The sequence below is a fragment of the Oratosquilla oratoria genome, chromosome 14 (genome assembly GCF_046742065.1).
Source record: "Oratosquilla oratoria isolate Oo_2021 chromosome 14, ASM4674206v1, whole genome shotgun sequence".
Taxonomy (NCBI): domain Eukaryota; kingdom Metazoa; phylum Arthropoda; class Malacostraca; order Stomatopoda; family Squillidae; genus Oratosquilla; species Oratosquilla oratoria.
This window is the reverse complement of record NC_134790.1, coordinates 33,851,280-33,866,199: the sequence shown is the minus strand read 5'-3', so window position 1 is coordinate 33,866,199 and position 14,920 is coordinate 33,851,280. Positions and strand designations below refer to the sequence as shown.

Sequence of the window (14,920 nt, the reverse complement as noted above, 5' to 3'; positions counted from 1 at the left end):
CTGGGTTCACGTGGCAAAAGTCGTTCCTCTGCCTTACAGACGCCGGTGGCGGCGAGAGGCTACGAGGAGGTGAGGGTGGAGGTGAAGGTGGTGGGGGTGATTGAGCTCACTACGCGATGCTCACCAGCATTGCACCATGTCACGGTATCGAGATTTGCTGCAATCTCCCCATTCTCCTGTCTCATCAAAACCGCCTCCAGTGTAGATACCCTGTCAAGACACGTCTGCATGTGCTCACGGTACCGCTCTTCTATTGCTTTCATCTCCTCTTTAACCTCTTCTTTCACTGCCACCACCTCCTCCTTAACCTCTTCCTTCACACGGTGGTACACGTCGTCAGTATACTGGTTAGCACGTGTTTCTAACGATCCCATGTTCTCCCCCATTATAGCCCTCAGTTCCTCTTTCACTTCAGTCATGACCTGTTTTTGTTGATCCATTTGGATCGCAAGCATATCTCCCATGACCTGTTGTTGGTGTTTCAACATCTCGGCCACTGAGTGTTGTGCCAAGAGCAACACTGACTGAGGAGATACATGTTCAGTAGCCTCTCGGTGCAACACCGTGTCCTCACATTCAATCGACGCCATGACACTCGACTCCTGCTTTCCCTCAATTTCTATGTCTTTACCCTCAATTTCTATGTCTTTATTATCACCGGTGACATCCATGATCACTTGAGTCACTTATCACTTCAATATCAAACCACTTATCATTTCGATATCAAGTCACTTATCACTTCAACCTGATCCCGCTTCTGACGCCATTTGTTACGTATTGGCATGTACATTAAACTCACCTTTTTTTTATTGCACATGGGCCGTGATCATGGGAGCACGAGTTAAAGACAAGTTCACGCTTACCATTGTCCGGATCAGGGAAAGGCAGGAGTTCAGTCTTCTCTTGTTTATTCTGCTTAGCGAACATGAGGATTTTACACGTGTGTTCAACACCAATGCCAGGCTTACTCTCTCTATTCGGGTTATGGCAGGCGACGCCGGGACTCCCCCTGGCGTCCCCCCATCATACCCTCGCTACATACCCCCTTGCTTATGCTTCGACTCTCCGACATCACGCATCACTTACACGCATACCAACCATCCAGGCACACTATGCAACATTCATACATGCAATTTCGCCACAATATAAACATTTTCTTATTAGTTAGAACTCTGCCAATATTGAAAACGTACGATAAAAAAGAAAACACTCGATTTTGTCAATTCCTTGTCATCTATAAAGGTTTACATAGAATGACTAAAATCAACTGGTGGATTCAGTAAAAAGACGAAGTCTGATGCAGATGATAAAGGTAAATTGTTTATTATTTCTTACTCCATACAATGTTTGCCAGTTAACAAAATACTGCTTTGTATTTTGTAATGTCATTTGGAAGAGTAATACAGTGTAATGGCTTAGTTGTAGGGTACAACTTTGTAGTTAATAAGAATGAAAGTTAGAATTATATAAATTGCATAGAATTTATGTTTATATGCGTTCTAGTGAAAAGTAAGAAATATTAAATAATTACAGTCATAGCTAACAAAAATAAGTTTTCTTCAAACACCGTAGTTTAATTCAAAGAAAATAAAAACGAGTATGCTAGGGAAAACTAATCCATTGATCGAGAACATTTCAGATATTTACTTGGATTTACTTGGAGATGTCTAGAAGACCTCTTCACAGCCACGGTAATCCACTACTGTTACTATTCCTGGCGTCCAATTCCTTTAAGGCCATCTGGTCTGGTATGGAGTCTGTCTACTGCACAGTTGGTGATGTCTCTTATATCCCTTGGGAGGGCATTAAAGATCATTGGACCCTCATGGCTCAGCTATTCACTAGCAGGGTTTTGATCCTTTCGGGAGCTCTGGTTGGTATGGTTTTCATTGTTATTTTCCTCACTGATCTTTCAGTGCTGTAAGGCTGCAGGGAATGGGATGCTGGATTAGGTACCTTTCCTTCAATCACCTTTCACACGTAGATGGTACGATACCGGTCTCTTCTTCGTTGATGAGAGTAGAGCCCCAACTTTTTGAGACATTCCCAGTAGTTTAAATCCCGCATTCCTCTGATTTGCCTAGTGTAAGACCGCTGGACAGCCTCCAGCTGCTGAATTTCTCCCCGTTTGTGAGGGGACCACAGCTGGCTACAGTAGTCTGAGAGTGGCTGTATTATGGTGTTCCAAAGGGTCAACATTATTTTGGGTTCCCTAGTAGAGAAGGTTCTGAGTACCCAGCTTATCATCCCTCTTGCTCTTCTCACCGTTTCGGCTATGTGGTGATGAAAGGTGCAGTCTTCTCCCAGATGTACCACAAGGCATTTAGAGGTCTGTAGTGCGATTTCATGTCCTCCTTCTGTGAGTAGTTTTGTGTTAGTTTTTATTTCTTGATGTTGGCCATGTCAATGAAGACCATATTATTTTTTCCATCCCCTGTTATGTACCCCTCACTTCCTCATATATACATGTATCTTAACTTCTTGTAAGCATTCTGCTGAAGAGGACTACAGATAGTAGTCAAAATATACAGTTTCCCTATACTTCCGTCATTATTTCTCCGATAGTAGGTTTGTAGTGAACTTTTACAAATGTGTTATAACATACCAATTTCCAACCATATTATTTCTTGAGACCCAGGCATAGTCAATATCTAGATTTCTGTGGAGGTTAGGTACATCGTCAGTACTCGTGATTGGTATGCTTAAATATTAATAGGATAATAGTTTTATTTATTTCTGTGCACATAATGGTTAAGAAAAAAAACATATAACTGAATAACTAATTTATCATAGTTGAATATACATACAAGACGAAAAAGTGAACAATGCATTTTTTTTTAAGAATTATTTGAGGACCACAATGGAAATAAGCTTACATGCTTTTTGTGTTATCCTCGGCATTTATAATTGTTATTTCGAGCTATGTGTTCTTTTTTTTTATCTGCACTTCATGCATATTGATTCAGTGTTAAATAAAATTACTTGAGTCTTCGACATAAATGTTCCCATATTATCATAGATGCACAATACAAGCCATTCCAGACTCACTATATTCAAAGGATTACAAAGGATTACAAAGGCAAAGCATGCCGACAGGAGACCTTTTGATCCATATCTAGGTCGGATGCAAAAAAAAAAAAAAAAAAAAAAAAAAAAAAAAAAAAAAAAAAAAAAAAAAAAAAAAAAAAAAAAAAAAAAAAAAAAAAAAAAAAAAAAAAAAAAAAAAAAAAAATCATATTAATAATAAATTAAAACTAACAATGTAAATAACAATTAAAATACATAAATAAATGCATTGGTATAGTTGAATAACAAACAAACAGGTAAATAGTAAATGATAATAAATTGACATATAACTAATAATAAATGAAAATCAGACAGACAAATTATAACAAAACAAAAACAAATAATATAACATAAATTATAATAATTACAGCATCTTACTTAGGTATTTATCTAAATGATTCTTAAAGCTTCGAACTGAACTACATTGCACTACCTGTGCAGGAAGTTTATTCCATTCATTAACTACACGGTTGGCAAAGTTGTTTCTACCTACTTCCAAATTGAATCTATTTCCGGACAGTTTGAGACCATTGTTTCTTGTCTGATTCTCATTCAATGTGAAAATTTGGTCACTTTTGATGTTGTCAATTCCCTTTAAAATCTTAAAGACCTGTATCAAGTCACCTCTGAGTCTACGCTTTTTTAGGGAAAACAGATTCATGTGCTTAAGTCGATTTTCGTATGATTTATTTTTGATATTTGGAATCAGTTTTGTGGCTCGCCGTTGTACTTTTTCCAGTCTGTCAATGTCTTTAATGAGATTCGGTGACCATACGGAAACAGCATATTCCAAATGTGGACGAACTAACGATTTATATAGCTTGTTAATGAGTGATGGACTTTTGAAATCAAAAGATCGCGCAATCAATCCCAGAATCTTATTTGCTTTCTCAGAGGCTGAAATACACTGCTTGGATGATTTGAGGTCGTTACTGATAATTACGCCGAGATCTTTTTCACTATCCACTTTTGTTAACGAATTTCCAAATAACTTGTAATCGTACTTGCTGTTATTTTTACCTATGTGCATTACCTTGCATTTACTTGTGTTAAATTTCATTAGCCACTTTTCAGACCATTGCTGTAATTTGTCTAAATCTTCTTGAATATCTAATTGGTTTGAGTGATCATTTGCCACTCCGCACAGTTTTGTATCATCAGCAAATTTGGAAACAGTAGATTTTAGTCCATGGTCTATATCATTTATATATACTATGAATAGAAGTGGCCCAAGAACGGAACCCTGAGGAACTCCACTTGCAACACTTTTCCATCCAGAAGTTTTTCCATTTAAAACAACTCTCTGTTTTCGACCTTTCAACCAATTACTAGTCCAACCTAATAGGCTACCACTTATTCCATGCAAAGCTAATTTAGTAAGTAGTCTTTCGTGTGGGACGGTATCAAAAGCTTTTGCAAAGTCTAGATATATTAAATCTATATTGTTTCTTTTGTCATAATTCGAGACAACTGTGTTGTAGAATTCGAGTAAGTTAGTCACGCAAGAACGTTTCCGTCTGAAACCATGTTGGCTATCATTTATCAAACGGTTACTTTCTAAATGATATTCGATAGCATCTCTGATGATAGTTTCCATTATTTTTCCTACGATCGAAGTCAAACTAATAGGCCTATAGTTATTTGGTTTCTTTTTGTCACCTTTTTTGAATATGGGAGTAACGTTAGCTAGCTTCCATTCTCTTGGGACATCTCCGGATATGATGGATTTCTTGAAAATAATTTCTAATGGAACAACAATCTCATTTTTCATTTCCTTTAAGATTCTTGGATGCCAACCGTCAGGCCCTGGTGTTTTATTAACTTTGAGTTTGTCTATACACCTTTTAATTGTTTCTTTTGTTATATTTACCGTAGTGAGTAAGTTTACCCCAGACTTTTCACAGGTTTCAGTTTGGAATTCACTTTGAGGTGTTTCGTTTACGAATACCGAGCTAAAATAATTGTTTAAGAGATTACACATTCCTTCATTTGAATATTCAAGTTGACCGTCAGCAGATAATAGTGGACCAATGTGATTCCTAACAACCTTTTTATCTCTAATGTAACTATAGAATTCTTTGGGATTCTCTTTGGATTTCTCAGCGATGTTCATTTCGTATTGTCGTTTTCTTTTTCTTATTGTCTTTTTTAAATCTCTCTGTATTGATACATAACTTTCATAGTCATTAGATGCACCCGAGCACTTATATTTCTTATAAGCCTGTCTCTTTTTAGCAATACTTTTTTCAGTTTCTTTGTCGAGCCACTTTGGGCGAGCCTGATTTGGGGGACGTCTGTCCTTAAAAGGAATGTAAGTTTGAATCATCTTAGTGAGCGTATTTTGAAATATTTCCCACATCTGATCTACAGGCCTTTCGTTTAATTTGTCCTCCCAATCTGTAAGCTGAAGCTCCTGACGTAGTTCTATGAACTGAGCTTTACTGAAATCGGGTATTTTAGAAGCACAAGTATCTATTCTAAAATTGTTTAGGAGTTTGAATCTGACTAAGTTGTGATCGCTATTTGCAACAGATTCACCGACTTCTACATCAGTTGCCATGCTTTCGCGGCTAGTGATCAATAAATCGAGTAAGTTTCCATATCTTGTGGGCTCTTTTACATGCTGAATTAAGTAATTGTCACCAAGAAAATCAATCAAGCGACTACCTATATGGCCATGTTCAAGGGTCATCCAATCAATGTCAGTAAAATTGAAATCACCCATTATCAATAAATCCCGGTTGCAGAAACTAGACAGTTCTTGAAATAACAGTTTGTCGTCTGCTAATGATAATGTCTTTGGCCTATATATTACACCTATATTCATTTTTTGTCCATTTGTTTGGGTTAACTCAACCCACAAACTGTCATATGCATCCTGTTTCACTTTCTCTAAAACACAAGCATGAACATTGTTTTTAACGTACAATAGAACACCCCCACCTTTCTTGTGGTTTCTATCCTGATGAAAGTGTTTAAATCCCGCAATATTAAATTCAGCTTCGAACTCTGTACCATTTAACCATGTCTCAGTTATTCCTATCATATCGAGATTTTCGCTTTTGACATACGCCTGTATTTCTTGAAATTTGTTCCTAATACTACGAGCATTAAAGTACATAGTTTTAAGAAACTCCTGATTATTTCTTTTTGACACATTTTGAGTTTCAATATCATGTCTTATATTATCATTTTGTTTTTTATTTATGCCTTGCTCTATATTATTATTATTTGGTCCTTCATTGACATTCAATGCCTCATTAACATTTCTCCTATCAAAATTAACATTTTCAATGTCACAAAACACTAGAAATGAATAACGTCAAAAAGTATTGTCCAAAATCGCCATTTTTAACTACAAGAACAATAATCTAAGATTCTTTTTCTTTTTGTAATTTCTATAGTAATATTTCTTTGGACATGGAGTTAGGGTCGCCGTGTCAGATTATATATATATATATATATTTACATACATATATATATATATATACAATATATATATATATATATATATATACATATATATATGTATGTATATATCAACCACAATTCACTTTAATTCTAAGCCATCAACATCGAGAACCTCCAGGAGGCATACATGCTGAAATTGAAACGTGGTAGAGTTAAGGACTCGAACTTCCGCCAGCACATGACGAGTGTTGTACAAATACTTTCCCGCGTTGTATACTAATACTAATAATAGATAATGATAATAATAGTAATAATAATAATAATAACAGTAATAATAATAATGATAATAATAATGATAATAATGATTGATGATGATGATGATGATGATGATGATGATGATGATGATGATGATGATGATGATGATGATGATGATGATGATGATGATGATGATGATGATGATGATGATTATAATAATAATTAGAATAATGATAATGATAATAATAATAATAATAATAATAATAATAATAATAATAATAATAATAATAATAATAATAATAATAATAATAATAATAATAATAATAATAGTAATAATAATAATAATAATAGTAATAATAATAATAATAATAATGTTTATTTTGCATTGAATTAATATACATGAAATGCAGATCATGAAAAGAACACATAGTTCGAAATAACAATTACAAATGCCGAGGATAACACAAAAAAGCATGTAAGCTTGTTTCCATTGTTGCCCTCAACTGATTTCCATTACCAATTGTACTACCATGGTAGAGATGGTTTGAACGCAAAATTTCGTGTACGTGTATGTAACTCAAGTATACAAATATATAAGAAAAGTTGCGCTAAACTTATATTTCTCTTGATGGCGGAATCGGTTAAATCACTATCACTTGTCACGTGCTAGCGGAGGTTTGAGTCCTTATCTGTACCGCGTTTTAATTTCTGCATGTATGCCTCCTCGAGATTGTCGGTGTTGATGACTCAGAATTAATGTGAATTGTGGTTGATAAATGTAAACCTGTTCACTGGGGCACAAATAGTTTCCCGTGTTGTATACTTACCAATTGTACTATCATGGTGGAGATGGGTTAAACGCAAAGTTTCGTACAAATGTAACTCGAGCATACAAATATATAACAAAAATTTCGCTGAACTTATATCTCTATTCATGGCGAAATCGGTACCACGTTTCAATTTCTGCCTGTTTGCCTCCTCGAGTTTCTCGATGTTGATGGCTTAGAATTAATGTGAATTGTGGTTGATAAAAGTAAATCTATCTACTGGGACCCATTTAATGTTGTACACACACACACACACATACACACACACACACACACACACACACACACACACACACACACACACACACACACACACACACACACACACACACACACACACACACACACACAAACAAACGCACACACACACATTGTGTGTGTGTGTGTGTGTGTGTGTGTGTGTGTGTGTGTGTGTGTGTGTGTGTATGTAATTCACCATGGTCTTGTATCACGTGTTGGACTCATGATCGACGGCTACTACCCTCCCGGATGAGAGCTCAGAGCTCATATATGACCGATCTATGGGTAATGGTGACCTCACACGCACTCACACACACCCAACTCCCCGTCCACGAGAGCTGGAGTAACGGCTCGCAACACAGCGATACTGAAATTATTTCACCCCTAGGCGGAATTCGAGCTCGGACCGCCGTAGTGGCTGCCGCGATCGCTACTACCGCGCCATCGAGTCGTGTGTGTGTGTGTGTGTGTGTGTGTGTGTGTGTGTGTGTGTGTGTGTGTGTGTGTGTGTGTGTGTGTGTGTGTGTGTGTGTGTGTGTGTGTGTGTGTGTTTGTGTGTGTGTTGGATATAGATTCAATCGGGAGATGTATTGACCATTGACATGTGACCATAATATCTTACCCTGTCCTTGTCCTTGACCCAAAGATTTATGATTACTCTTTGAACTAAATTGAGAAATTATCAATTAACTAATGACTTACAATCTTCAGCAGTTTCCATAACATATATTGTCATTAACCTCAGCTTTCATATGACAAATCTATTTATAAAAAATAATGATGATAATAGTTTGCATTCAAAAGTAATTATTCATTAATCTCATCTTTCATGTCAAATACGTATAATGATTATGATAATTATGCCACTGACAACACCATTAATTGGCGTACATATAAATGTCCTTTGCTGATGTTACCAACAGCAACAAGCACTAATTAACCTTAACACACGCTAATCAACCAACACTATTTTTTCGGGTATAGGTATCATATAGAAAATAAATCCATTCCAACTCTTATTTTGGATTTATATTTTCAGTTATTACAAACTAGAAACCGCTGATTAGCTCATAAATTACACTTAAATAATGTATTCATATATATATATATATATATATATATATATATATATATGTGTATATGTATATATATATACAAATAAATGAATATATAGAATATCAAATCGATAAAGTGGTTTAAACAAATAAAATAGAGTGGATAGATAATCAAATAAAATAAACAAATAGATGAATAAATTAATAGAATATAAAAAAGAATTGGATATATAAATTAGTAGATAAAAATGAATAAAGAAGTAAACACAAATAAGATAGTAAATAGATCAAATAGAATGAAATATAATGAAGGAACGAAAAGATGAAATAGAATAGAATAAGATAAAACAAAACAAAATAGGAAACAAATTTGATTAAATCTAATTGATTTGTTTAATTTGGTACAAAATAGTAATGTTTTTATCAAAATTCTTGCTTCACAACTTAGTAAGATTGTTCTTCAAGATCGATTGAAGAATTCTAGATCTACAAATCTGATTTTACGCATACGGACTACACGGCTGGTGCTTGCCTATTAGTGATATAAGTACCGAGAGTAGAAATAACCATTCACACCGCTAGGTGAGGCTAGTTGAAGCTAGTGGAGGCTAGTTGAGGCTAAATTAGAAGAAGAATTTACTCAGTTGACCTCAGTATCCTCATCTGAAGGAACATCTTTCACAGAAGAAAGCCCTGTTATTGATATAAGCACCGAGGATACAAATAATCATTGACACCGCCAGGTGAGGTTAGGTGGGGCTAGGTGAGGCTAGATAAGGCTAGGGGAAGCAGGTTTACTCAGCATACCTCAATTTCCTCATCTGGAGCAATATGTCACAAGAATATCTACAAATTGCTTCACTGTGCTGAAGGAAAAATAAGGATAACGATAATAACTTGTCGGTAACTGTTGCTGTTAACACACTCATCGTTGTTATCACTATTTTTTTTTTGTTTGGGGTAACTGGCATCCTGTTTAGTACAGTCACATGAGATCAGATTAGTGTTATCATATTTTCCCCCTTATCATGTCATTATTCTGTGCATTGTGACTGAAATCATGTCTATTACAAATTCTATTTCTGTCTTCGTTTGAAACCCAGTTTGTTAATTCTTCTTGTTTATATGGAGACCATTCACCGTTTAAAAGCAAGCTTAACTGTCATTGGGTTGAGAGGGTTAATCAAGTTAGTCCTGAGGTTTTTAATTCGAGATTGCCCTGGTCTTTTGTTGAATTAGATTATTTTGACTTTAATCTGTACATTTCCACGAAGGAACTGTTTTGTAAGTTAAAGTGATATACTTGAAGCAAAGGAGATTGCATTTGCATCACTGAGACAAGATAATGTAGGGACATGTCCGGGGTCTTTATCTGGGAGGCGAGGAAGGAAACAACAAATACGATTATGTGTGTGTGTGTGTGTGTGTGTGTGTGTGTGTGTGTGTGTGTGTGTGTGTGTGTGTGTGTGTGTGTGTGTGTGTGTGTGTGTGTGTCACATGCATTATCTTACGTACTGCATCTGAATGTAAATACTAACAGGATATTACATCTAGTCTAATAATTTCCTTTGAGTTAAAAAATCTAATCAAAAGAAAGAATCCGATCCCATAAAATTACATCTCTTTTCTCCAAACCCCTGAAGAAAGGATCCAGTATAACGACTATCCGTTGAATATAACATTCAATAAGCTTGCTTATGAGAGCGGTTATCTCTTGCATATCACCCGTATCAGCCTTGATTGGTCAATGTTATCAGCATTTGCTTCAATAGCATTTAACAGTATAGGTAACTAAGTTATTTGAAAGCTGAAACCAGAGAAAATTTCTCCTTGGGCAGCCAGAGGGAGACAGCAATCTGGAAGGTCTAGAGAGCGTTATGGATAAAATATGTCTTGAAGGCACTATGCTGTAGGTCTTCTCGAGCTTGGTGTCCATCTGTGCTATTGGTGAGTGTCGAAGATGGAAGGGACCAATTGTCAATCAACGGCACACAAAGGACATTTTTATTTCCTGGCTGCATTCTGTTTCTAATTGGCCAACTCTTTTTATGTCGTGTTGCTTTCTATCTCTACTGTCCCACTTGCAGAGAAAACAGCAGTACTTGGTATACCCTGTCTGCATTCCCATGATAATGGTGATAACTTTTAAATCACCACAGATACACCGTTTATACTCGTGATAGCGCATTTTTTCAAGAAGTAGCGACATAGTTTCATATGTTTCTTTAAGGTGGATAGAATATTCAACAGGGACTGATGCATATTTGTTTCCATTGTGTAATAATACTGCTTTCAAACTTGTTTTAGATGAGTCGATGAACAATCGCCATTCTTAAACGTTGTGTTCCACCCCGAGGTGACATGAGACCTTCAACGTCCGAACAGTAGCAAATAATGTCACTCATTGCAAAGAATTTCACAAGTTCCTTTTGTCCGTGGCAAAAATGTGAAGTAGTTGTACCCGGTGCAAGCAAATTAAGTTCTTTAAGGCGTGAACCGAACAATTCAGCTTGACCTTTTGTTAGGGCCAGGTTCCGTACGAGGTCAGAAAGATCATCATTGGTCATTAAATGAATACCTTCTCCGGATTGGTAGTCAGGGTTGGATATTTTACAGGAAGATGAAGGAAAACTTTCTTCTTGCGTTTCTTCATCAACTGTATATTCTGTAGGTGCTATTGGTATTGGACAACTTACGGGATCATGTGGAATTGGTTTAGAAACTGAGAGAACGTCTGGATACTTTACAGATGTACGAGAATTGTAAGAAAAGCCGGTGACATTTGCCAAACAAAAATAACAATATGTGGTGTGGTTGCTTGACTCACGCCATATCATAGGAACTCCGAATACCATATTGTTGTTTTTCTTCGCCTTCCTTATCCAACCGCGCAAGTTGCAGGCACATGTCAAGCAGATGAACTGTGGTGCCCAGGATCATAGTATAGTTCATACGCTTTCTTCAGAAATGGTGTAAAAGTCTTCCGATGGGATTTGTTCGTTAGATAGCTGCATACATAGCAAAACAGATCTGGTGAATTTATGCAACCTCTGGACGCCATAATTTCGTCTAACCTGAGAATAAAAAAAGAAACAAACGAAGGATTAGTGTCACCCCTGTCACCGCTGTCACTGCCTGTTGCAGTAATTCTCTAGAGTTGTTCTTGTGAAAATAGTTCTTAAGGCCCCTTGCCTATTCTTCTTTCAAGTTTGAGGGGTGAATAAAATGAGGGTGATTTTTGATCTCTTCATTTAGCTACTTGGTCTTGTGATTTACACTCAGAGAGTCCCGTTGGAATCCCCCTACAATACGTCAAGCCACCTTCGTTCTGATGTCACTATTTCATTCATCCAATATCCTTTTACTTCTCAAACAAGTGCCACTCCTTAAGGGCGTGACTTTTACCTCCCTGCGCCAATAATTTTTCTCCTCCTCCACCTTTTTCTCCAATCAGAGAGGCTGTTATACTGTTTCAAACAATACCAACACGTAAGCATTATGTCGCAACGGAAATGGCTTGTACGCTTACAATTTTTGCTACATCAGCGTTATTACAATTAGTTACCTCTGTTTATCAATATGCAATCTATATTACAAAACACCAGGCGACACTCTCCGTCACTCTGCAACTAGCATTGTTTATATATACAAGGCGCGAGCAAGCGCGTGGATGACTAAGCCCTTCCTGTCGGCCGTTGTTTTTAAACCTATAACATTAGCATACGTCTCCACCAACCCCTCTATCTACCGGCCTCTTACAATTAGTAATGCTATATCTTATATGTTTTGACACATTACTTTAAATATAACTATTTTCACAGACGACGATAATATTGTATGGGGTTGCATGACAAATTACTAAAAACATGGGGGTGAAAAAAATGTGATGAACGGTGTTTCTTGAAAATTAATTTTTGTCAATATATTCAAAACCTGAATTGATAGAGCAAAATGGTTTCCAGACTTGAAATCAGCATTAAAAACCTTCATTAGAAAAGATCGATACCATACCAGATATCTATTGCCTCTTTATCAGTGCAATTGAATCATCATTTATTAAACACTTTCCAAACTTTAATGCTTCCAAAGGTCAATGGTCACCAGATTTCCTTACTTTGTTGGTAGTTAATGAATTGATATCCAAAGCCACTGGTTCCGAACTTAATACCTGTCAATCATTTACCCGACCTCACCACTCCTCGTACCACTAATGTACATTCTTTCTTTTTACATACTCTTGTTCTCTATTTATTGTACTATCTGTTGAAGTGGACCAGAAATATTAGTCGAAATATACAGATATGTCTATACCTCTGCTCTCATTTTTCTCCGTTAGCGGGTTACAGTTCTATTACACACACACACACACACACACACACACACACACACACACACACACACACACACACACACACACACACACACACACACACACACACACACACACACACACACACACATCATATATGATCTCGGTCATATATGAGCTCTGAACTCTCTTTCGGGAGGGTAAAAACTGTCGATCGGGAATCCAACACGTGATCCAAGACCACACACACACACACGCACACACACACACACACACACACACACACACACACACACACACACACACACACACACACACACACACACACACACACTACGACTCGGTGGCGTAGTTGGTAGAGCGCTGAACTGCCACCATAGTGGCCCGCAGTTCTTGGTTCGAATCCTGCCCAGGGCCGAAATTATTTCGGTACCGCTGCGCTTCGGGTCGTTACTCTGACTCTCGTGGGCGGGGAGTTGGGTGTGTGTGTGTGTGCAAGGTCATAGCATTACCCATAGATTGGACCTACGAGCTCTGAGCTCTCTTCCAGGAGGGAAATAGCTGTCGATCACGAGTCCTACACGTGATCCAAAGACCAAGTGAATACACGATCGGCAGAAAGACGGCGACGATTGGACTCCGGAAAACAACAACAACAACAACTAAATCCTCGTGGATTCAACGACGAGGGAGTACCTGTGTTGTATTAGTAGGGAAGGGGAAAGCTCGTGGTGTAGTGGGAAGGGGAAGAAAAAGGAGAAGGGAAGGGATTACCAAGGAAAATGGAAGGAAATGAGGAAAGGGACGAACTGGTCCCGGATGTTAGAAGGAATGTCAACAAAAGGTGCGCAGACGACAGAGGTGAAGTCGAAGAAATTAGTAAAAAAAAAAAAAAAAAATGAAATATAGATAAGAGCAGCACAATGGAAGGTGAAGATAATAATTTCAATTAATTTAATAAGGGAGATGACAACCTCCTCCGATTAGCAAGTCTAGAAGAAAACTGGCAAAAATGAACGAACAGTGGGAGGTTAGGTTCAGTCAACTTGTACTGATTACACAAAGAGTTGATATATTGGAAGAACTAAAGAAGGAGAACTAAAACCTAAATAAGGAAATAGTGGAATTAAAAAGACAGTTAAAAGAAGTAAGGATGCGAATGAGGAATTAAAGAATAATAAAGAGTCCATAGAAAAAGAGGTAAGTGGTTGGAAAAAGGTTCAGGAAAATAGCAAAATTGAATTTAGAGATATAGTGAAACAACAGATGAAGGAACACACTAAGGACACAGTTATTAAAGTGATGAGAGAGAAGGAAAATATAGTAAGAGACTTAGCAGATAAAAAGAAATGTATAATTATGTTAGGAATGGAAGAGAAACATAATCCAAATAGGACTACAAGAGTAAGAGAGGAGAAAGAAAGAGTGAACAGGGTACTAAGAATATTTCAAGAAGGTGAACAGGAAATAGGGAAAGAAATTGAAGAAATATATAGACTTGGGAAATACAATGTAGACAAGACCAGACCAATTAAGGTTAAATTCAGGTCACAAACGACAGCAGAGAATGTCTTATCAAAAACAGGAAAACTAGCAGAAAGTGATCAGTACAAACAGGTATGGATAAAAAGAGAGATGAATAAAGAGGAAAGAGAGGAAGAGAAAACAAAAAGAATCGAAGCTAGGGAAAAAACGAGAACAGAACAGAGTCAGACAAAGAGAAATTCTATTGGAGAGTAGTGGATATGAAAGTGAGG

The 14,920-nt window shown here is 36.9% G+C and overlaps 2 protein-coding genes across 2 annotated transcripts in view; one reads left to right on the top strand and one right to left on the bottom strand.

The window, feature by feature from the left end:
- The window catches only part of LOC143032836 (membrane protein BRI3-like), a 42,171-nt gene that overhangs the window by 11,381 nt on the left and 15,870 nt on the right, over nucleotides 1–14,920 (top strand). The gene's annotated exons all lie outside the window — the stretch shown is intronic.
- Nucleotides 60–1,134, bottom strand: LOC143032835 (uncharacterized). The gene is made up of 2 exons (XM_076197967.1): nucleotides 297–1,134; nucleotides 60–263 (listed from the first exon to the last, which is right to left on the bottom strand). The coding sequence occupies exons 1-2, from the start codon at nucleotides 669–671 to the stop codon at nucleotides 60–62; spliced, it is 579 nt and encodes a 192-aa protein (XP_076054082.1). The 5' UTR covers nucleotides 672–1,134.